General features: G+C 49.1%; 1 protein-coding gene across 2 annotated transcripts in view; it reads right to left on the bottom strand.

Annotated features, from left to right (window-relative positions):
- The window catches only part of PPP3CC (protein phosphatase 3 catalytic subunit gamma), a 653,177-nt gene that overhangs the window by 282,642 nt on the left and 345,007 nt on the right, over positions 1–25,528 (bottom strand). For both annotated transcript variants that reach the window (XM_085633979.1, XM_085633980.1), the window contains exon 6: positions 12,437–12,576. In XM_085633979.1, the coding sequence (XP_085490105.1) occupies positions 12,437–12,576 (140 nt within the window). The remainder of the gene's footprint in view (positions 1–12,436; positions 12,577–25,528) is intronic.

The raw sequence follows: 25,528 nt of genomic DNA, 5'->3' as shown, positions 1-25,528 counted from the left end.
CGCCAATTGTGAATGCGGTGAACCACAGGATCTATCGCCACTACGATGTGTGGAGTAATGCAAACTGATAAGTGTCAGGGCCACCGCCCGCATTGAAACAGATTCATGGAACAACAAAAAGGGGAAAAAAAAAAAAAACAGGTTAAACAACAGAAGCCCAACAGAACAACAGCAGCAGGTTCGATCTTTGACCACACGACCCTCAAGATACCTCCCCACAGTCCAACCCCCCCCCGGGCCCGGCCCCCCATCCCCCGTGACATATCGTTCTATTAAAGGCAATTGTCATTGTCCGCACATCCGCCCGGTTCGGCTAAGACCTCCCCGCCAATCCCCAGAGTGGGTCTCCCAGTCTCACCTCTGTTCCCCTCCCCACCAGGAAGTGGCTCCGCAGTATGTGTCCCACAGAGTCCCAGGGCATCCCCATCCAGCTGCACCAGGGCCTGCAAGTGTACGTCCCATTGATTCGCTATGGGTGTGCGTCTGAGGCCTAATGTTTCCTCCCGCAAGAGAGCCGTACCCTCCGCCCTCGCCCACACTAGCAGGGAACTCCGCCACGCCTGCGCCCGGGGGGGTTCAGCCGCCTTCCAGCGCTTAGTAATTAACCGCTTCGCCACAATCAGGCCCAGGTCGAGGAAACGACAGGCAACCTTCGTGGGGGGAGTTCTACGAAACAAGTGCAACAGACAGGCCGGCCAGTCCCGCCGCGCCAGCGGACCGGCGCAAGTACGTAACGCCCCATGCACCGTCCGCCAGTATGAGTCGAGCGCTGGACAGCTCCATAACATGTGCACCAGTCCAGCATCCAGAGCCTTGCAGCGTGGGCATTCAGCGTCCGCCCGGTGGAAATAGCGATTGATGGAGTCGGGAGTGAGATATGCTCTGTGCAGTATGAAGTACTGGATTTGGCGAAACCGCAGGTTCCTGGGGACCCGTGTGGGCCCCCGTAGCGTATCCCTCCATTCCTTGTCGGTCATGGGGCGGTCCAGATCCACTTCCCATTTACCCCGCAACGGAGACCGGTCCGTCGCCACCTGCGTGCGCAAGGAGGCCGCGAACCAGCGAATCATGTGACTGCCCCGTCCCATGACGTGGAGGTACTGCATCATGAGGTGTTGTGCCGGTTCCTCCAGTTGACCAGTGCAATGCGGTCCGTGACCGCAAGGGGGAGGGTGCCCCAGAAACGCATCTGGGCCCTGATCGCCGTCACCGCCCTGCCCAAGTTACCCTCCACCAAGTCAGCGGGTCGCCGATACACCTGGATGCCCAGGTAACGGAAGGTGTCCGGCTGCCACCGGACAGACACACCCCCCAGCTGAAACCGGGGATCCAGAGCATCATCACGGAACGGGTAGAGACACGATTTGGCTGCGTTCACCCGTAACCCGGAAAGCGTTGCAAACTCCGTGAGAACCCGCTCAAGGTCCCCTGAAATATTCGCCACGTCCCGCACGAAGATCAAGAGGTCGTCCGCGTATAAGGAGACCTGGTGGGTGGTGTCGCCCATTGGAATGCCGTCCGTCAATACCCTCCGCAGGGTGGCCGCCAAGGGCTCTATGGCAAGCGCAAAAAGGAGGGGTGAGAGGGGGCACCCCTGCCTGGTACCTCGGCCAACCGAGATGACCTCGGAAATATACGGGCCAGTTCTCACCCAGACCACAGGGTTCTTGTAGAGGAGCGCCGCCATTTGCAGAAACCCAAGGCCTAGTCCGTAATGCGATAGTGTTGCCACCAGATAGCCCCACTCCAGGCAATCAAAGGCTTTTTCGAGGTCTAACACTAGACAGCCCGCCCGTGGCCAATGCTGTGCACCGTGTGCGGCAACACGGAAGAACCGGCGGAGATTAAGCGAAGTGCTGCGCTTCGGCACAAACCCATTCTGGTCCCTGTGCACCAGTACAGGCACAGTGGGGGCCAGCCGCTCCGCTAGGACCTTGGCCAGGATCTTGTAATCGGTGTTGAGGAGGGCAAGGGGGCGATAGGACCCTAGATTAGTAGGATCACGCCCCGGCTTGGGGAAAGAGATCAGGTAGGCCTCCCTCATGGAGGCGGGCAGGGCGGCCTCCTCAAGGGCTGTGAGATATAACGCGTGCAGACGGGGCACCAGAGACTCCCGATATGCTTTGTAGTATTCTGCCGGGAGACCATCCGGCCCTGGCGCCATGCCAGAGGCCAGTGAGGCCACCGCGTCCCCTATCTCCTCCAGAGTGAGGGGACCCTCCAGTGTTTCCTGGTGGGCATCTGGAATTGTGGGGAGGCTGGCGGCCCCCAGGAACAGATCAAGATTCTGTGCCTGCCGTCGCCCCACTGAGGTGTACAGGTCTTTGTAGTGTGCCGTGAGTATCTGGTGGATCTCCCGCTGCGTGTGCACCAGCGTGCCGTCCAACCCGCGGATGGAGGCTATTGGCGCATAGCCCGATTCCTGTCGGATCAGCCAGACCAGCAATCGCCCCGCCCTGTCCGATGTGGCGTGGACCCGTGCCGAATGGGCAGCGTAGTTGTGGCAGCGCAACCTCTCCAACAGCTCAGCATGGCGTGCCCGAAGCCGGGCCAGCCTGGTCGAGTCATGCCCACCACCTTCGCCATGACGTTCGCATGCCAGTAGCCGAGTTTCCAGAGCGGTGAGTAGCAACATAAGTTGCTTACGGATATTCCCTGTCGCCCCCAGACAGTGTCCCCGCATGGCCGCCTTGTGCGCGTCCCACTCTGTCAACGTGCTCTCCGCCGTGCCCTCATTGAGGTCAAAGAACTGTTCGACCGCTGTGCCGAGCGAGGCCCGGAACTCCGCGTCCTCAAGAGCAGCCGGTTGCAAGCGCCAAGTGGGGATGGGGGGGGGGTCTCCCCGGGTCCCAGCAGAGACGCAGTCTAAGAGGATTGTGGTCAGAATGAGTCCGGCCCAGGTAATCCGCCTGGATTATCAAAGGGTCCAGCGACGGAGAGCTCACAACCCTGTCGAAGCGGACGAGAAGATCATATACCGCAGAATAATATGAATAGAGCCGGTCAGTTGGATATAAGGTGCGCCAGACGTCATGAAGGGCCCACCGTGACAGCCAATCAGTAAGGTTCCTCGCGTTCGAGACTGCCTGTGTGCTACGGAGTGGCGGGTAGGATCTATCAAGGCTCGTGTCCAGCACGGCATTAAAGTCCCCACCTAGCAACCAGGGAAGACCCACATACGGGGTCAAGGCCACTGAGAGGCGATCAAGGAACGACGGTTGGTCAACGTTCGGGGCGTAGATTGATCCCAGGAGCACAGGGTGCCCATTGAGCCGCCCCCGCACCAGGGTGTATCGACCGTCAGGGTCAAGCACCATCTCGGAGCATGTGAAGGGTGTGCCTGCCCGTACCCAAACCAGTGTACCCCGAGCATGCGCGGAATATGTGGTCCCGAAAAGCTGTCCCCTCCATCGGGCGCGCAGCCTGTCCAGTTCCGGCCGTGTCATGTGCGTCTCTTGGAGAAGGGCCACCCCTATCTTGTGCCTCTGGAGATAGGCAAAAACAGAATATCGGCGGGCCGGTGTGTGCATGCCCCTAATGTTCCAAGTGACTATTGCAGTGTCAGCCATCGGTGTAGAGCGCGGACAACACTAGGCCGAAGCGGGCGGGCCGGCCGGGGGGGGGGAAGACCAGGAGGACCGCTACCCAGATCGCCTGCTGCAAGAACATGGTGTGTGAGAGAACTGCAGAATGTAAAGAGGCAAAAGTAAAGATAATATGAACAAAAGGAACTCCATAACCGCAGGGGCGAACCCCAGAACCGGGCATTCGTCCAAACATGTAAGGCTCAATCGCCAGTGAACTACCAGATCAGAGAGGGGTTTACGAGGGGCTAAAGAGCAATACCGTTGGTCCTGGCCTGCAAGAGCCCCATGTTACCCCCGTCAGGGCCTCGTGTGCCTGTAGGGCTGCCAATCGCCCAACCTCTCCCCAAAGGAGTGTGTGTGGAGATCGCCATCACCCCGCTCCCCCGCAACCAGAACAAGCCCGAAACCCCAGCCCCCGGCCCATGTGCAAGGGGACCCGCGCTGCCCCTCCAGCCCCGCGACCCCCGCAGCACCCCAACCTGCTCACTCATGGAAGCATACAGGGCCCCAAAAGTCACAGTCCAGGGGACAACAGAGGCAGAAAGCTCTTCCCCCCCCCCCCCCCCCAAGAGTAGTTCGGAGCAACCCACCCGACACCCCGGGGTACCTGCAGTGGACACAGTGCAATCAAACAAGAGTTCACCCCAGAAGGTCGGCTGTCTGGGGGGTCACCTCTGGCAACACCTGGTCTTCCGGAATCAGGATGGACGGGGAGGAGGACAGGTCAGTCTCAGTGTCACTGTGAATGCGAGCCGCCACGTCCCCCTGGCTGCTCACAGACCCCAGAGTGGCCACCGCCTCCAGAGCCTCCAGCCGCTCCACACGCATCCTCTCCGGACTCGGCGCAGCCGGGGGACTCGGCCCCATCCCACCACGTCGGTCCCTCTGTCTCCGCCGTCTCAGCCTCTTCTCCCTACGCACCACAGGCCCCGCGTCCGCGGGCCGGGGGCCACCATGTTGGCCCGTTTCCTCCAGCCAGTCCCAAACATCGGACTGGGCATCGAAAAATCGTGTCTCATCTTTCGTGACCACCCGGAGGCGCGAGGGGAACAGCAGCGAGTATTGGATGTGCAGCTCACGGAGCCGGCGTTTCACCTCCAGGTAGTTGCTCCTCCGCTTCTGAACAGTCGCAGTGTAGTCCGGGAACAGCATCACCGGGCCACCCCCTATTGTAAGGGCACCCATCTTCCGCGTTTCCCGGAGGATCATGTCCCGGTCCCGGTAGTTGAGGAGGCGAAACAGGAAAGGACGCGGCCGGGCTCCAGGGACAGGCTTCCGCATCGGCACTCTGTGCGCCCTTTCCACCACGAACTGCGGGGAGAGCACTCCTGGAGCAGGATGTCCCGCAACCAGTCCTCAACAAACTGCTCAGGTCGCCGCCCTTCCTCGCCCTCCACCAGGCCCACGACTCGTATGTTCTGGCGCCGAGAGCGGCCCTCCGCATCCTCCGCACGGTCCTCAAGGGTGTTAACGCGGTCGATCAGGTCCTGCAGGGTGGCAGAGTGATTGTGCACTATCGGCTGCACGTCCTGTAGCGCCTGGTTGTGACCGGCAACGGTGTCCGCCAGCCTGCGATGGTCGGCGTGGAGCAGGGTGAAGTCAACCGTGACATTGTCGATTCGGGACTCCAGTGAGGTGCGGGTTTGTTCCAGCGTGTTGCTCAGCCGGTCGACCGCTGCCAGCATGGCGTCCATTTTGGCCTCCAGGGTCGATGCAGGCGGCGCCACGGTCACAACAGGGCGCCCCGGCGTCGCGTCAGGGCCGTCCGCCCTCAGTCTGGTCTCAGCCTGCTTGTTCCGAAGCCGCCCCATGGCCAGCTGCTGCGCCGATGGCATTCAGAGGGCTCAGTGGTGCACGAGGCCGATCGGGGCTCCAATTACTACCAGACGCTGTTAACGAAGGGGGTCCAGTCCCACCGCCATGAGTCGGGCCAACGCCAGGGGTGTCAGGGCGCAGGGCAGCGCCGCCGGCGGGGGAGGTGCGCCGCGAGCTGTGGGCAACCAGTAGCCAAGGTCCGCCAGGCCGCACTCCGTCGGGTCCGCAGCAGCCACTCCCCCGCGTCCAGCAGCAGGCAAGCGGTCAGTCCCCTGGGTGCCTCACCCTGATCCCGGCCTATCGGCGCGAGCAGTAGGGCCACAGCGCGGCCGCCAGGGTCGCCTCCGCCACCACAGTGATCCGCTTCGCCTCCAAGGGGCAGCAGTCGGGCGCTCACCAGGGGCCCGTCCACAGCCTCACTCCCAGAGAGGGGCCCTCCACACCAGGTCACTCACCGGGCCCCTGGGCGGCGCAGGCTTCATGTCCGCCTCCAGTGCCTCCGGCCGCCATGTCCTCCACCACCGCCCACCCCGCAGGCTCCTGCTGTCTTGGGGTGCTGGGACTGACAGGATCACAGCGTATGTGGTCGTCAGCACAGCGCAGGCGATTCAGCAGGTGTCAGGTGCACCGTCACCCCAGGGAAGCCCCTCGCGGGTCCTCAGTCCTCCCGCGGACGGTCCGCTCCTCGACACGCGGCCCAGCTGCCTCGTGGCAGGCCGCGGCGTGGGGTGATGTTCGCGGCCGAACGCCGCTTCCAGCGCTCTCCGCACTGCTCACCGGTCAGGTCCCCAAGGGGGCGGAACGCAGGCTGAGGCCGCCCCCGCTGCTACTGTTCGTCTCACCGGGCGCCGGGGCCCCACGGGCAGGAATAGGCAGTCCTGGCAGCCCCGCAGCACACTCCGGGCAGGAGAACCAAAGGAGAACGGCTCCGTTGCTCGGGAGCTTCACTCAGGCACAGCCATATTGGCCGCGCGCTCTCTAGCGCCCCCCCAAGAATCACTTGGTGGATATGCAATTCTTTCTCTACTTCAGGTTTGGATCTAGGATTGGTCCTGAAAGTCACCTTGCACATAAATGCAAGAACACTTCCTTTATATAAAAAAATATATATATATATTTCACGCTCTCCTCATCTTTCTCCTACATGCCTGCAGGCTGTCAAAAAGATTAACAAAGCAGATGTTTATCTTGTAACTAGGGTACTCACACGCCTAGTAAAAATCCATTGAGTTCCAAGGGCACCACTTTTTGTTGCTGGTGCAAAAATCCTTCAAAAACACTTAGTGTGTATGTGAGCATTTCTTATAAAGTGCCAGAGACAACACAGCTAAATCAAAATATAATAAAGTTCAACTAACAGTATAAAATAAATCTCATAGGGGCCCACCTTTCTAAAGGACAATGTTTGAGACAGTTGTTGATGTGGTATGAATCCAAATTGGACCTCATATCACCGGATTTTTAGTTTTAACCAGAATCCATGCCATTTTGAATACAACCTTTGTTCCTTTGACTTCCATGCCACATTTCAATACCACCCTTCATCAACATGATTAGCTACCACTCCTACTCTTTCAGCTGATGTCTTATTCCCTTCAGAAGTGGATTCTAATTAATTCCCAGGCGCAGACAAAGAAAAGGATATCTAACATCCACTTGTTTGATGTAATTTTTTTTTAATCTGTAGATATGATTCTAAGCCTTCATATAGTGTAAAATTCTGCGTCCAACTGGTGTGGAACATTTAAGGACAGAAATGAGAATTGAATTAAACTCTCTAACTTGCCTCCTGGGTCCTAGAGTGAGAAGAGCTTCTGCACTAGATGACTTGGTATGTGTATTGTGGTCTCAGTTTTGTTTGTTGATACTCTTAACACTTCTGGTGGTAGGGTTGGTGCTTCATTTCCTAATCTTGATTTTGGCAGTTGCCTTTGGATGTGACACATGAACGGATTAGACGGAGCTCGTAGCTAGCAAAATGCTGTAAAAAGGCATGACAGAGGTGCAATGCAATAAGAGCTTTCCCATTCAATGGTATACACAAAATGTTTCCTGCACATCTATTTGAAACCATACTCTACACTGTCTCTCCATCTTGCATAAGTACACAGATTCAGCTAGTTGATGTTGTTCGATACATATCCCAGGCAGCGTTACTGTTGGCTAGTGATGCTTGTTTTCCTTCCCTCTGACATTTCGGCTTCTGCAATTGTGCCCTTTGGAATGAGGACTAAGAATAGCAAAATCTCCAGTCACATCTGGCGATCTTGTCAGCCAAAGATAGCTACGGTGATCACTGGACTGACTTTGATGACTGCTATGGAGTTTATACTTTGGCCACATCTGTTGAGAACTGGTCGGGAAATGCCACCATATAAGGTACTGAAGAGTTTTTGATCCTCTTTATGCTGCTGATGCATTAAATATTCATTACAACAAACAAATGATGGACGGAATGCTGACAATGCAGACATTCTCCCCCAGTCAAGAGATCTGGGTTAAATCCATCATTCTTTTGCCCACTACGCCACCCCAGTTCAGACATGGCCATATGCAAATCAGTCTTGACCCTGTGCCTCATGGGAACAGTCCAGCCCGAACTGCCAAGCCATGTCTTCCCTGGACCGGAATCAAGCATCCTAGGACCGGTTTCTGGCTATCAGCTGTCATCAGCCAGGATAGCTTGACTCCAGTGGCGTAGTGAGCACGGGACCCACGTCTGGGCATACCCATCCCACTTAGGGCGAAAAGCGTTACAACAAACAAATGATGGACGGAATGCTGACAATGCAGACATTCTCCCCCAGTCAAGAGATCTGGGTTAAATCCATCATTCTTTTGCCCACTACGCCACCCCAGTTCAGACATGGCCATATGCAAATCAGTCTTGACCCTGTGCCTCATGGGAACAGTCCAGCCCGAACTGCCAAGCCATGTCTTCCCTGGACCGGAATCAAGCATCCTAGGACCGGTTTCTGGCTATCAGCTGTCATCAGCCAGGATAGCTTGACTCCAGTGGCGTAGTGAGCACGGGACCCACGTCTGGGCATACCCATCCCACTTAGGGCGAAAAGCGTTACAACAAACAAATGATGGACGGAATGCTGACAATGCAGACATTCTCCCCCAGTCAAGAGATCTGGGTTAAATCCATCATTCTTTTGCCCACTACGCCACCCCAGTTCAGACATGGCCATATGCAAATCAGTCTTGACCCTGTGCCTCATGGGAACAGTCCAGCCCGAACTGCCAAGCCATGTCTTCCCTGGACCGGAATCAAGCATCCTAGGACCGGTTTCTGGCTATCAGCTGTCATCAGCCAGGATAGCTTGACTCCAGTGGCGTAGTGAGCACGGGACCCACGTCTGGGCATACCCATCCCACTTAGGGCGAAAAGCGTTACAACAAACAAATGATGGACGGAATGCTGACAATGCAGACATTCTCCCCCAGTCAAGAGATCTGGGTTAAATCCATCATTCTTTTGCCCACTACGCCACCCCAGTTCAGACATGGCCATATGCAAATCAGTCTTGACCCTGTGCCTCATGGGAACAGTCCAGCCCGAACTGCCAAGCCATGTCTTCCCTGGACCGGAATCAAGCATCCTAGGACCGGTTTCTGGCTATCAGCTGTCATCAGCCAGGATAGCTTGACTCCAGTGGCGTAGTGAGCACGGGACCCACGTCTGGGCATACCCATCCCACTTAGGGCGAAAAGCGTTACAACAAACAAATGATGGACGGAATGCTGACAATGCAGACATTCTCCCCCAGTCAAGAGATCTGGGTTAAATCCATCATTCTTTTGCCCACTACGCCACCCCAGTTCAGACATGGCCATATGCAAATCAGTCTTGACCCTGTGCCTCATGGGAACAGTCCAGCCCGAACTGCCAAGCCATGTCTTCCCTGGACCGGAATCAAGCATCCTAGGACCGGTTTCTGGCTATCAGCTGTCATCAGCCAGGATAGCTTGACTCCAGTGGCGTAGTGAGCACGGGACCCACGTCTGGGCATACCCATCCCACTTAGGGCGAAAAGCGTTACAACAAACAAATGATGGACGGAATGCTGACAATGCAGACATTCTCCCCCAGTCAAGAGATCTGGGTTAAATCCATCCATCATGCCTTCCCTGGACCGGAATCAAGCATCCTAGGACCGGTTTCTGGCTATCAGCTGTCATCAGCCAGGATAGCTTGACTCCAGTGGCGTAGTGAGCACGGGACCCACGGGTATGCTCAGACGTGAGTCCCTTGCTCACTTTGCAACTGGATTCAAGCAAGCCTGGCTGAAGACGGCTGAAATGCCAGAAACCGGTCCTAGGAAGCTTGTTTCCGGTCCAGGGAAGGCATGGCTTGGCAGTTCGGGCTGGACTGTTCCCATGAGGCACAGGGTCAGACTGATTTGCAAATGGCCATGTCTGAACTGGGGTGGCAGAGTGGGCTAAAGAAAGGTGATGGATCAAACCCAGATCTGTTGACTGGGTGTGAGTGTTTGATTGGTTCTGATGCTCCGTCCATCACCACCCCCTTTTGTACCGCTTTTTTCGCCATAAGTTGGCAGGGTATGCTCAGACGTGAGTCCCTTGCTCACTTTGCAACTGGATTCAAGCAAGCCTGGCTGAAGACGGCTGAAATGCCAGAAACCGGTCCTAGGAAGCTTGTTTCCGGTCCAGGGAAGGCATGGCTTGGCAGTTCGGGCTGGACTGTTCCCATGAGGCACAGGGTCAGACTGATTTGCAAATGGCCATGTCTGAACTGGGGTGGCAGAGTGGGCTAAAGAAAGGTGATGGATCAAACCCAGATCTGTTGACTGGGTGTGAGTGTTTGATTGGTTCTGATGCTCCGTCCATCACCACCCCCTTTTGTACCGCTTTTTTCGCCATAAGTTGGCAGGGTATGCTCAGACGTGAGTCCCTTGCTCACTTTGCAACTGGATTCAAGCAAGCCTGGCTGAAGACGGCTGAAATGCCAGAAACCGGTCCTAGGAAGCTTGTTTCCGGTCCAGGGAAGGCATGGCTTGGCAGTTCGGGCTGGACTGTTCCCATGAGGCACAGGGTCAGACTGATTTGCAAATGGCCATGTCTGAACTGGGGTGGCAGAGTGGGCTAAAGAAAGGTGATGGATCAAACCCAGATCTGTTGACTGGGTGTGAGTGTTTGATTGGTTCTGATGCTCCGTCCATCACCACCCCCTTTTGTACCGCTTTTTTCGCCATAAGTTGGCAGGGTATGCTCAGACGTGAGTCCCTTGCTCACTTTGCAACTGGATTCAAGCAAGCCTGGCTGAAGACGGCTGAAATGCCAGAAACCGGTCCTAGGAAGCTTGTTTCCGGTCCAGGGAAGGCATGGCTTGGCAGTTCCGGCTGGACTGTTCCCATGAGGCACAGGGTCAGACTGATTTGCAAATGGCCATGTCTGAACTGGGGTGGCAGAGTGGGCTAAAGAAAGGTGATGGATCAAACCCAGATCTGTTGACTGGGTGTGAGTGTTTGATTGGTTCTGATGCTCCGTCCATCACCACCCCCTTTTGTACCGCATTAAATATTCAGGCATTAGTTGGCCATTAATGCTTACTGGTTCAGTGTCACTAGGCTTGTACTTTCACACTCCAACTAAGAAAAGAAAATGCTAATTATCTATATTTGGATAGAGACGCCTTTACACTCGGTGTGGTAGAAACTAGAGGTGGTGGCCTTGTGTTGGAGAGATGGTGGGGGAGAAGTAGTTGGAGCTTAATGGCTGACTGTTGACCATTCACGATGAGGTGAATGTGCTGCTCAGCAAATGCTACTGGATTGAGAATGTGTTAATACTTTTTACTACAGTTATATCTGGGGGTTTCTAGCGTGACGATGGGGGAATGACATAAGCATATAAAACTATAAAAGTTCCAAGCATCGAGAAAGGAAGGAACCTGTAGGGCATACTCACTATGTTGCATTACAGCAAGAAAAGATTGGTGACAAATTGAAATGGCGGTTACTTAAGAGCAACGGTTACTAAATAAGGCAGGGCTTGCATGTGATAGAAAATGTAATTACACATTCTTCAAATAGCACTGTTCTGAGTAGACAAAGGACATATAACTCAGAATGCTCAGAACCACTGGACTATCAATAGGCTTGTCCTACAAGAATTAGACATATTTCTCTCCAGTACTATCTTCTATAGCCTTAAGTCTCATAAATGTAAGAGGACTCTGATCTATCTCACCAGCAAAACATACAGTATACTGCTTGTCTGTTTAAAAGACAGTAAAGCACGATCTCTGGAAGCAGAGGAGGGTCATACAGTTCAGATGTTTCATAGACGTTATTCCTAGTTTCCCCCAGATAAAGGGGTACAGAGAAGAGCAATAGGAGGCGGCGGTATTCTTTTTCCATTCTGACTAGACTTTCCCTCAGTAATACCTGTAATCAAGCTACTGAAGTGCATTGGAGGCAAGCCACTTCGCATATATCTGCAAGACTCCTATAGAAGTGTTGGTTTAAAAAATCCCTAAAAGATAGTAATATACATGAACAACAGCAAGGCTCATCACTGTTTTGCAAAGGAGATCAGAAATATATGCCAAATATCAACAAGCACTGAAAGGATCAGAGAGAAATAGAGGAACCATCTTCTTCAAAGAAAAATAACCACTAAAGAAACCTCCCATTCTAAAGTCACATAGTTGAGAAAAATAGTAGGACAATGCCACACGTTCCTTTACCCACCAAACAGCCAATAAACCGAAAAGTAACACACAAAAGCTAAATGTAGTGGGTCAGTCAGGCTTGTATGTGGATGTGAACCTGTAGGTAGGATATGAGGTCCTCAGGTGCTCAAGGATGCTGTTTACCAGAAGTAAAGCGGTCCATCACACTCATAGCTGGGAACTACTAGTGTCATAAGTAAACAAACTTTGCAAGTGCTCTCCAGACTTACAGCCTGCCAATGAAAGAGGCCACTGCCTTTCACTAAAAGAAAGTGTGGGCAACTAGGGTCAGAAAAGACAGGATAAATAAAATGTTTAGATATGTGCCAACCTGTAGAAGTAGGAACATCCCCGAACGGTGTTGTGTGTAAAATGCTCCATCGTCTTCTCATTGCCATAATCCTCTGATGGATCAGACCACAGCAGATCACACATTGGGCCAAAGGCTGGTGGCTCCTTAAACCTGTCTAACTGGAAGGCATGAAGAGGACACGATTAAATGGAGTATAAATGAAACATCTTCAATGAAATCTTCCTAAGTAGATTCATAGAAATATTTTAACAAATGCACCATACATTCAACATTTCAGAAAGATAAGAGTAGTGAGATTAAACAGTCGCAGGTAGAGGAAAGAAAGTAAGGAAATCATCATCAGAAGGTGGACAAAAGGGAAGATGAAAAACATACTTACTTGTAATCCTAGTTCTACATTGTGTCTCCATTCAACGAGTGAGTATTTAAAGTGAGAGATTTCAGGATACATTTAACAGCAAGAAATCCCTCTTTTAAGAAATAAATAACAATAACTGTCTTTTCTTTTAGTTAAATACTCAACTTAGAATACATTTTAAGTTCAAACCCTTATTCAGCAGCTTCAACCTTTCTTAAGTCTGAATTTAAAAAGGATAGGCAGGTGATCCTACGTAAAGAAAAGAAACTACCACTTGGAGGCAGTTAGGCTGCTCCAGCAAGCCACGATAAGATACAATGGCAGTTAGCCCAATTAGTTCAAATTTCAGCTGAGTAAGAGGGTGGACCTTCATTTTGTAACTACTTTTTCGCTATGCATGTACATGGTTTCTATCAGCATTCGGTGGGTTACTTAAAACTGTAATGAATCCACAAAAGATAACTCAAGATCACAATTAACACTCTAAGAATTATCAAAAGAAAAATAAATATAACATTATGCAACAACGTTTCATGGAGAGGTCGGACCTACTTGACAGACTGCTCTGGAGACAGGTCAAGGCAGAAGTGACTGGTAAAGGCATGTCTGGCTTCCATTAAGTCGCTCAGCAAAGTTCTCAAAAGGGAGCTTCTCTAAGAAGGCCAAGACAAATTGCTTTTAAAATAGGTGAATACATTGCAGACCAGGGGTCTCCAACCAGTAGCTTACGGCCATGGAGCCTTGCCATGTACATCATACAAAGGGTCGAGACACAAGAGATACCCATTCTCACACTACAAGAATCAGCATCACTCAGCACCTGGCGAACCAATGGCAGAGATATAAAGAGAGACCCAGGCACAGGAACTGTAACATGACTACATGTCTCTGCCATAAAACTAGCAAAATTAGAGAGATTGGCTATGTTGAAACCTGTGCAGTATGTGTCGTGTTGTTTTCTTCACATCTTTGACTTTATCGTGGCTATGGTGGTAGGCCACTGCATAATGGTGACCTTCTCTGGCATAATGGTGCCCATTCTTGGCAGACTGTGTGTACCCTAGATACCGTGGAGTTTGTCCCAGACATTGTGGGCTTTCTTTGCATATTGTGGACATCATTAGCACTATGGTAACTCTGTCCGTCATGTAAAGACAATATTTGTGCATTTTGAGTTGTACGTGTGTATTGGATATAAATGATAAGCTTAATTTTGCGGAACATGTATTTACAAGAAACGAAAATTGGTATTCAAGGGCAAAATAGTGTTCTGAAATGTATTTGCTGTAATTTCAACGATTCAAGTATCTTTACCAAAAGGAAAATGCTTGGATTTGGCAGAAAAAAACATGCATACATTCAAAACTGATAGTCAGAATTACTGCATTTACAAAACATAATTAAAACGGATAATAGAATAATTAAAGTTTGATTCCTGAGACTTATTGCTGATTTGTTTATTTTATAACTCGTGTGGAGGCATTTCATATTTTTATTCTTTTACTCTCACAAATGTCTTGGAATAAATTCTTATCATCAAAGGCTGTGGTGTACTCACCCCATCACACTCGACCCCCAGTTGTGTCAAAAAAGCTCCATCATAAGATATCCGCATTGGAGGCGAAGGAGGTCTTCCCATCTCACTCTTTGATCCTGGAACCATCACAATGCACCACAGTCCCACAACTCCTTTGCAGCTCTGCACATCCATTTCAAAGACAGGGTGTCTCACAGTTCTGGTAAGGCACAAGTGAGGTCCTCGAGCAGCTGCAATCCTCCCCCTTCACAGATATGAATCGCTAACACCAGGGTATCATCAGTCGGTACTACATTCATGAGAGCTAGGCATGCTAGAGTAGATTTATTTCCCAGCATCGCAGTCATGTTGATCCTCTGCTGCAATCTCACTATGAAGGTAGCCTTCATGATCATTCTCTCATCCGGAGTGACTTCTGCATTTTGTCAGGGGATCACCCTACTCCCCACTGGTTCCTGCAGCTCAGCACAGTGACCATTCTTCCTGCAATCTCGTAGGACAGACAGGCCCCAAAGAGGAACAAGCATGTTACGTTTAAGAAGGCACAACCAACTTTGTGTTCAGAAAGCTGCTGATGTTGGCTATCTAACACAGACCTAAAAATGTACCAGTTTTGTGGCAATCAAGAAGTATGTATCCTGGATGAATGAACAGCACATCCTGAGCTCTTTGTTAAGCTGTGGATAAATCAGATGAAGGGCCAAGGTTCCCTTATAAACAATCTGTTAGCCATATTTAGATCTAAACAACCCTGTAATCGGACGCGCGCAGACTGCAGGCAAGCTATGGCGCTACTTCTTGAACACTTACGAACTTGCTGCTAACTGTTTTTGAAACTAATTTCACGGAAGTCTTTTCTTTTTAAAATTGTGCCGCATTTGTCTTTCACTCACCTGCCTCCTCACTAAATCCGCACTGCTCCCTGGTCCACCACAGGCTGTCCCGTTTGTGTGGAGGGAGTATTTGGCAACATTTACCACCCACTTCCAGGCAGCGACCGGAGGGGGCGGAGCCTCTCTCTTAAGCTACATGCCACAAGCTTTGCGCAGAGGGCGCGCCGAAAACATGCCAAAGGCAAGCCAGTCTGCGCCCGTCTGTATCCGGCCGGGGCCAGGGGCCACGACCCCCGCCCCATTCTCGAGGGACAATATGAGCTACTCACAAAAGCAGTTATACGAGCTCCGTCCGAGCACACAACATGACTAATATATTTAATCTGGAAACCCCAGATTCGAACTGCTCCTGCTGTGGCTATGCTTTTGATTTACAGTCTAGTAGGGAACATACTGCAAATGCTACTGGTTCTACCAACAATAATACACAGAAGCTATTCCCTGCTATCAGTAAGGTTGCACCTCCCAAGGAATTCACCTTCTTCAACATGACATCTTTGACCTCTTGTGGAATAAACAACCCGATGATATTTTCCTCACGGAAACGTGGTTGCACAAGAGCTCAGGCCCCGATGTCGCTTCCGCTCTGCCCCCCCCAACTACACGATAATCAGGAAGGATCGTGGTGCCAAAACAGGAGGTGGCATTGCGATAATTTTGAATAACTCATATACCTGTAAATGGGAGGACTTGCCCTTTAAGGGTTGTGAGGCCAGCTCATTCAAACTCTCCCTTACACCCCAATATACATTCTCTGGGATATTGATCTATCGCCCAATCTGGGCCAGCAGGGCCATGGGTTGCTGCCTTTCCTGAACTTATTGCCCCCCTTTTGTTGGACGCTGCCAACTTTACAATTTTGGGAGACATGAATATTCACTTTGATGACCCAACATACACAACAAGCACATCTCTGACGCCTGATCTGGCAGCAATGAATATCCTACTCTGCAACTCAGGTCCCACCCACATGGCGGGCCATCTATTGGACCCCATTTTTTCAAACGTATCCAATATTTCATGCCAGGCAACTCTCCCAGTACTTTGTTCCGATCCTTTTTTGGTCGGGTTCAGGGTGAGCCGGGATATTCAGTGTGCTAACAAGCCCATCTTAGCCACCAAGTCAAGGTCTAGAAACTGGAAGAAACTAGACATAGATACTTGTAACCAACACCTCTCTAATAACATCCCTGCCATTACTTCAGTCAATCTCGGTGCTGAAATATCTACTGTTCTTTAACATGGATGGAAAGTAAGCACCAAACTACGTGACATGCCTGGTATGGGAACACATGGAGAGAAATATTGTTTTTCAGCAGTATAGTCCAAAGCTCTGTTTTTAATATAAAATCACTGCCTTCAGTGGTCATATTACTGAAAATACAAGATATGAAAAAACATAATATCGTCTACAGGTGCTCGTGGAAGACAATTTCTATGGACTAGAATCTAGAGAATGCTAAAGTAATTCTGGTATTTCACGGACCTCTGCTGGTCGTTTTCTATCAAGAAAGTTAAATAGAGGCAGTTGCCAGAAGTATAAAAAAAAGTTAAGTCCCTCAGAAGAAAGCAATTCTGGTATATTACTGACCTCTGCTTGTCGTTTTTCATCAAGGCAGTTAAATAGAGACAGAAAAAAAAGTCCCTAAGCGGAAGCACACAAGTCCTAGGTCTGATCTCCAGAGCCCACAAAGTACACACACACATATGTATATACTAGAGTATATACAAGAGGTCTCCAATGCTCGACCTAAAAACAGTTCACAGGCCATGTAGGCTTTTAGGGTTCCCACTCTAATCTATAAGGAATGCGTGCAAATAATAGCATGTACCCGTTTTTGTATTGGTTTTATATTGCAGGCTGCAAAATGTAAGACCATATTTTCACTGCACTTTTTATTTTTTCTAATAAATGAATGTATGTTTTTTTTTTTAATGAAATGAATATATAGAACCACGTACTGTCTGCAGCGCTATTGAAGACAGACTCATGTGCAACTACTTCGTTTAAATAAAAGTTGTAATGCATTTTAATGTGGTCATTGTTCTGGAATCGAAACCTGGGAAGAACCACCAAAGGGTTAGAAATGTAATTACCATTTCCCTCTTGGAAAACTGTGAAAATGGCTTTGTGTCTGTTAAAATGTGCCCTTTAAGAAACTGCACCGTACATCCGTTTTCGTTATGCTATTTCATACAGGAGACGAATCATCTCAACAGTTCAGTGCGTGTATAAATATTCATAGCATTGGTTTAAGGATTAATCACCAATAAATGACGCCACTCAGACAATTGCCTGTGTAAATGTGAAAAAAACTAATTTACAGGATAGGGCCATGGCTCCCATTTGCACTCGATTCACAATATATATTTTTAGGTCTCGCCTGACCCAGCGCATGCGCTGGTCTGGCGAGACTTATTGAGAGGGCTCCAAAAAGTGCTACCAGGCCAGCCTAGAGCTACAGTGCATGTGCGCGCGGGCGCGCGTGCCGCGCTTTACCGCAATTACTTTCACTTTCGTGGCCGCACAGCCGCTTTGATGTTTGATGTGATCGATGGCGATCACTTTCACTTTCGCGGCCGAACGGCCGCTTTGCATAGCCAATAGGTTTCGCTTTTGGGACCTTATAAGTATTTAGTTATGCAACTCTTGCATGGCTAAACACTTATAAGGTCCCAAAGGCGAGACCTATTGGCTATGCCAATGCTTGTTTTATTAGTGAACGAGCACACATATGCACTAGTGCACAGCGCGCGCGCACACACACGCGCATGCATGCATGCATGCACAGTGCTTTACAAGTCGTACGTTCTCACGACTGCGTCACGTGCCTGCAAGTTAATTTTGCCGTATATAGAAGCCCTCAAGGAAGAATCAAGGGTTCAGCGCCGAGAATGCTTTAGGTCTCCCTTGCTTAGCCGCTCAGTGAGGGGTGATGACTGGTCACAGCAGGTCACCATAGCGCTGGCTGGTAAAGTAAATTATCCGTACAGGCGGGCGGGCGGGGCCTGCTGCTCCCCGACCCCCTGATGTAGCACTACTCGCGTAGCTCAGCACATAGATAAGCAGAGTGATCCGACTAGAGTTGGCGGTGTGTCACCGGTACAACGATGAGGGCAGAATATGGCCATCCAGCTTTATTTCTAGGCAGCGAGGTGTGCACACTTAATTTCCTCTTCGTATTTGGTGCCTTCATAGGCAACTTTGTCTTGCACCCTGTCAGTCCTAGCCTGACTCGCCCCAGCTCAGACGAGGGGCAGGCCTCAGACCCAATTGTCCAATCTGCATCACCAAAATTGAGGAAACATGACAGGCTAACGTGATGATGCTGGATCTTCATGATGCCTGGACCAGGGTGGGCTTGCCTGTGAAGACACACCAGGGAGCCACCCTAAAGGACAGGTACATTTATTTTTAAGAACTATGGGGCCCCACCACTGATGGAATAAAAATGTTATATCCCCTGCCTTTTGAAATAAGTGACAGTGCTAAGCACGGGAAACCACTGGCACAAATTAAGCCCCGATATTACTGCAAAGTTTTGACCACAATAGTTTTTACTCCAGAGAGGGTCCTCGGGCACTCGGATGACTAAAGCATCCCACAACTATAGTGGACACTCAACTTGCCATTATTTTGGCACCTCCACAGACGCAATAACCCCACCAGGTACCTGTGTGAGATGCACATATTGTTTTTTTGAGTAAAAAGCCAACAGTACACACCCTACCTAGGACACCTGGGTGTGAGAAGTTGGCCTGATATAAGAGGTCACTAATTCTAGTGTACACCTTGTATCAGTCCAAACAACCCTTATGGTGATTGGTTGTAAAGTCAACCTTATAGACCAGCTATCCTAGTGGTAGCATGGACAAGAACATTCTTAGGCTAAACTCTGAATGGCATGTGAAGCCAGCTGTTATACCATATGTAATCCCTTGAATACCAAATGAAAGGACACCACAACAGATATATATAAAAATAGAATGTATTTATTCTAGTCAAACCCTCAGCACTCTTTATGAGATTAGAGGCAAGTACAACACAGTCTTATTTAAGCATACATTAAGTCACACAGGTAAGTAATACAGTTAGGCCCTAGGGGCTACGCAAACCATATACTAAGTAAGTGGTATAAGGACCACTGTCACGAACACAGGATAGGCCTAGGCCTAGGGAATCGCTGGGGCTACACTATACTACCAAAGGTTAGGAAGTGGGAGGCCCACGGGATTCAGGTGCAGAGTGGAAACACTCACGCGTAATGCGTAAAAGTCGATAGAATTACTAGCAGTTAGAAATTAACAGTTTTAGGACACTTCTGGTATAGCTAGAAAGTCGAGACTCGGAAACTAGACCCTAGGATAGTCAATACCCTTGTGAGCACCGAGGTACTCAAGTTACCTAGCCCACAGGCTGCAGGTGCATAGGTGTGAACTTGCGTCGGGTTTCGTCGTAGACTTCTATGGATGCCTGAAGGAAAGTTGCTGACACGCAGTCAGTGAAGAGTGTCCGGTGGATCCCCAAGGATGGGATCAAGAAGGAAGGAGCCTGCAAGCAGAAGGGACAGAGTCTAGGTCATCAGCCAGGAGCCGGGAATGAACCAGGCGATGTCGTGAAGATGCAGGTGAAGTTTGTCGCAGCAGCCACAGGTACCAGGAGACGTCGAGGACGACCAGGACCAGGAGGTGAGCTGTCCCACGAAGGCTCTTGCTGTCGGCGGCGTCGAAGTCGAGTCAGGACCCAACAAGCCTTGGCAAGCGGAACCCACGCAGGATGGAGGACTTGCTTCTGGTGCAGACCAGGAAGGTCTGGGGTGCTTCTCTTTCACAGAGGAGCGGGTGCCAGTCTGGAGGAGCCGGACCAGCAAGATGAAAGTAAAGGTTTGTCTTCGCAGAGGCTACTAGCCAACGGGCCAGCAACCGGACAACACATCGAGCAACACAGGTGCAGAAGGGCCCCACGCAGAACATGTGAAGTGTGGGGAGCTGATCTTCTTTGCAGATGGTGCTCAGGAGTGGGGCTTCTCAATTCCCCAAGCACAGCCTCGAGGGAGCCTCGGAAGTCGCGCTAGTCAGTTACTAGCCACTTTTCCCAAGTCGCCGGTCCCACGTCCCTCGTCGCCTCCACGGGTCTCAGCTTCGCTGGAGATGTGGATCTGGTTCAGAGGTGTCTGGAAGTCTCGGCGCTGGTCAGTCTCTGCAGTCGTCCCTCGTAGGATTCAGTTGCAAAGCAAGCAGCGGTCGCTGGATGGTGCCTGGTTGCCCAGGGTGGTCACTCCTTGGCCACAAGGGAGATTTATTCAGTCTTCTTCCTGAGGTCGAATGTCGAAGGTCCAGAGTTTCTGTTCAAGTTGCAGATTGAGGTTAATCTAATTTAGCAGGGCTCAGCTAGCTACTGATATACTGGGCTAGTGGGCTGGGCTACCTGCAAGGTCCCTCCTATGGGTGGGACCAGGAAGGGGAGTGGTTACACCCACTTCCCTTTGTCCAGTTTCGCGCCAGAACTGGGGCTGGAGTGCCCCAGCACCGGTTTGAACTGGACTATGCATGGAGCACCTTGTGTGCCCCAGGCATGTCTCATTCCTTTCAGCCTTCCCTGCCCCAATACACTAAAGTCTGTCTGGGGAGGTGCTAGCACCTCCCCAAGCAGTAAACCTATTGACCAGGCCTCCCTGGCTGGGAGGGCTCCCAGCAGCAGGAGGTCAGACTCGTGTCTGTGGCAGCAGCATCCATTTTGTGATGCTGAGGCTTTGGTGAGAGTTAAACAGCAAAGTAGGATTTTTAACATGTCTCTCCCTCTAGAAGGGAGGAATATTATCCTCATCACCAGAAATGGTATGGGGTATTATTTTAAAGTGTTAGACACCTGACACGACATGTTTTGATAAAGCCAAACCATAGTTACCATAACCATTTAAGATTATAAGGTACTTTAAGAGTATATGGTAGGCTATGTCATAGAACAGCTATAAGGACATGGTTCCGAAAGCTGCAGACAGGCTCAGCTCATGCTAGAGCACCATCTCACATGTTACCAAGCACTCTGCCTCCAGGATTGTTAAGGCCTGCCATAGGAGTGGCTGATAGGTACACATGTGTCTATATATAATGTAGGTATAGGAATACTACACCTAAGCAAGGGGTGATTACACGACCTTGCCCCAGCTGAGTGATCAGCCAGTTGTGTCATAATGGAAGGCCAGGCCAGGGGTGGCATAATACGTGCTGCAGCCCCTGGTAGGCCTAGGGTACACCTATGCCCTGGGTACCTAGGGTACACTGTACAGGGTCCAATAAGGTGATCCTTACCAATTGTATGTACCTAGGGTACATGGAGTCCATTTTAAAGAGAGAGCAGACAGCCTGAGACCCTGAATGGCAGGATCTCAGGCCAACTAAGTCGAAAAACCAGCTAGACACTAGGCAAAAAGTTGGGGGTAACCATAGTCAGATATTCACCTTCCTACACTGGGTACCAGTGGATATTATATCAATTGCTTACTAGTCCCATGTTTCCAATAAAATCTTTTAACCCTATGGTGCACTCATTATGTTTTTAGGTTTCTGAAGGACAGTCTCCTTGAGTTAAGGTTAGAGCCTTCAGCCTCATTTCTGCATGGCATGACTGCTTGGATCCACGGAGCTGCGAGGGGGGACGACAATACGAGGTAGTACCCTGGTACATAGTGCAAATAGCACCTGGTCCCCATCGTTTTTAAGGCTCATGACGCCACTGCCTTCAATACAGCAAATTGTACTTAAGGAATTACCTTTTCGCAAATCAGATTGAGACCATTGTGTCGTATTTGTAGCATTTACTATCTGCCTACACTGAGCAGCTAATCATTGTTGACATTGAGTAGGGTAGGGATCTGTGTATCCGTCCTGAAGAAGAAGCAGCACACTTCGAAACATGTTGACACACACAGGAGGTCTTGTACATTAACACAACACACCTCCGCCTCACACCTTTTAATAATACCGGCACCAAGGCATATTACATTTTTCTACTCCACAGGTGCTAGGTATTTTTTAACATTCACTCCTGACCCTACCACTCACCCTCTCTCACACTACACATAGTGAAAACATCAGTGCTCCCGCGCAATCGCTGGTAGTAGCACGCCGCGTTCCGTAGAGGGACGCGAAGACCCCAATGATGAAGCATGACACCAAGGGCCCTTTTGGTGAGTAAGGGGTATTTAAGAAACATGATGTGCTTCCCACCATTGTAGGAAACACACTTGACCCATGCTCAAACATTATCCATCGCAATCTCTCATGGGTGATTATCCTTTTGTTTATAAGTGAATGCTTAGATAGGCAGGAGAACCCTTAGCCCTAATGAAGGCCATAGACCCACGTGGGCTTTTGAGGCGGGGCGAAACATGTTGGCTTAACTAGGGTCTTTTTGAGACATTGCAACTCAACTACAAGTCCTAAACTCTGTTTTTAGTTATGACTAGGCTATTCTGTTTTAGGTTTAAATCTAGAACTGATAAAAACCCACCAAAGGGAAATAGCCCTCACCAGTGTAAACATATAAACACTGAAAAAACACCTGCACAACCACAAATAAATGCCATTCAAAGAATGGAAAAGGAGAGTGAAAGAGCCATTTTTATTTCTACCTGAAGGGGCCAATACAGGGGAGCCGGCTTATCAAGGCGGGGCTGCCCTACTCACCAATACTTGCAGACTTTACAACGGGACCTACTAAGACACGACCATTTCTTTATCACTCAATATATACTCGACATCTGATTTACAAGGGTGAGTGCTCAACACTCATTGGTTATTACATTTTGTTACATTTTATGTTACATTGGCTTTATTCTAACGGTCTATTACCATACAGGTCCTGATATACTGTGATTGTCGACACTCTCAACGACTACTTGAGCATTTGAAGGGTGTCTTATTTTTTGCTACGATGCTTAACCACAATTAAGTTGTGCATTGGTAAGTGTTATTCACTTGCCTTTGCTTTTCTTCTCTGTTTTGATGCTTATTAGACTACTTTACCTTATTGTGACTAGTCAAGATTTACTTTTGGTGTTATCTTATGTCTTCACTAGATGTATGCACTACTTATGTGGTGCACCCACCTAATTCTTCTTCAGTGCATAGTATGTTTGCCTTTGAGCCTGCATTTGATTAACTATCCTACTGATCCAAGACCTACAGTTATTCCTATTATTTGCCTAACATTAAAGGCACACACAAAAATTTGTTTTTCTATTTGGAATATTCACTTCGGGTACTACCGATGCTTTAGTTACATTGTTTTTCCTTTACTAGTAGCGACTATCTACATTTATTCATGTTGATCACTTTTCTCTTTGACCTACTAATTTAACACTTTGTTTCTCTGTTCTCCAGACTATGACGTATTTTGTAACTTTGACTACACCAGGATCACTACTTTTGAATATTATCTACGTTATTGGTGCGTGTCTTTTGGCGTAACACTTTTCTCTGCATCACCATCTCGATTACACCAGGTTCTTTTTTACTGTAATACATCCTCTCATCTTATTTTGCTTTATCTTCTGGTTAGCTGTGGTGTTGGTTAAGTTTTTACTATTTCTTGCACCATTTAATAATGGAGGGTCCTTTTTGTAGCTTACTACTCTACTTTTGTCCATACTCTGATATGTCAGTCCAGTCTATTTGTCACTTGCTCCATTACTCATACCATACTTCTTCCTCTTCCTGACTGGTCACATTGCTCGGTGCTATCTGGTCTTCCGTACTTCTTGGATTTAACATTTGGGTTCTCTTTTCTTTCCTTTCATTCTTAACAAATTTCATGCTTTTGTATAGCACTTTTGATCATATCAAAATGTATACAACAACTCATTTGTTATAACCTGCTTATGAAGTCTCATTGTATGCATATACTTTCATTTTTTTCCAGCCTTGACAAAGTCTGAATACCTACTGTGGTACAGACGAAACAGGTGTTGGCCTGTTTTTCACTTATTTGCTACTGGGAATTTTCGTCCACAAAGAATAAAAAGAAGATGAACATACAGCATTAATGGACATTCTTTTGTAAATACAAATACCTGTGTTGCTAAACCTGAGGCATACATTGCCATCTGAAACTTTACCAGGGTAGTGCTATTACTGAACAATTCGCATGTGTAGAGACAGGTTTTTGATCTGCTGACCAGCAATGTTGGGTAATCAGTGCTATCAGTGTGTACAGCACCCCTACTTTGGATACTATTCAGGCGCTCTAATTTCCCTTGTATTTGTGACGGGTTTCTTTCCACTAGAAGTGCGACTTATCCCTGCTCAGGGATTGCTATTACCCTTCATCTCTATTCAATACAATGTAACTTTGTTATATAAGGTAGCAGCAAGAAAGACTGGGTTATCATGATTCTGCTTGAGTTTTGTTGTTAAGGGATGTCACTAAAATATTGTTTCTTTTTCCTTTTTTCAGTTTTGTGGTCTTTGGTCTAAAGATGCAGGGTTTAGAAGCATGATTTAGGTCCTGTTGAATTATTTCATAAACTAGAGAATCAGGAACGATCAAAATCATATTTGATATTTTGGCTACGTTTGATTCGTTCACCGATAGGTAAAATGGCTGGTTTCATAAGCATCTTTCCCAATATGTACCATCATATTTACCGACAGAGAATGGGTAAAACCCCTTGATACATCAGCCCCTTTTTCTAGCAAGTCAGTGTTGATGGTAGGTGAACTGCCAAACACCCCAGGCTTCGAACATTCAAATGCAAGGTGTAGTGATAGGTGTATGTGAAAAGAGTGCTGTTATCAAGCATCTGAGAAAGAGGTGAAAACAGGACACCAGACTTTAGGAAAACATGGAACGCAGTGTCAACTGAAATGCTGCAGCAAAAAGTTCTTGCCAAGTTCAGCAAAGATTGGAGTGAAATTGTTTGCATTTGCAGTGATTCAGCTACACCTATGAATAAGTTGTGATGACCTGTCAAAATCGATACCTGAGCTGAAGTGCTTCCTTGTAAGAGATCCTTGCCACTTGCTAGATGGTATGCTGAAAGCATCTTTTACAATCTTCAGAGTTAATGAAGAATGCTATTGGCTTTTTAGTTAATTCTGGTGCACTGTTTTGTTATGCGCAGGAACCTAAAGGCAAATATTTCTCATTTTGTGCTTTGTGTGGCATCAAAGAAAAAATCATCCCAACTATCATTTAGCGGGTGATTCTCAGTCCTAGAGGCTGTGAATGCTATATTATCCATGTGGCAACCGTTTACAGAATTTTTACTGTGGATCTTTGGTCGCATATTGATGTGAAAAATAGTACACTGCACTGCATT

The sequence above is a fragment of the Triturus cristatus genome, chromosome 11, assembly GCF_964204655.1.
Source record: "Triturus cristatus chromosome 11, aTriCri1.1, whole genome shotgun sequence".
NCBI classification, from domain to species: domain Eukaryota; kingdom Metazoa; phylum Chordata; class Amphibia; order Caudata; family Salamandridae; genus Triturus; species Triturus cristatus.
The sequence above is the reverse complement of the archived record's forward strand: the minus strand, read 5'-3'. Positions and strand labels throughout refer to the sequence as shown.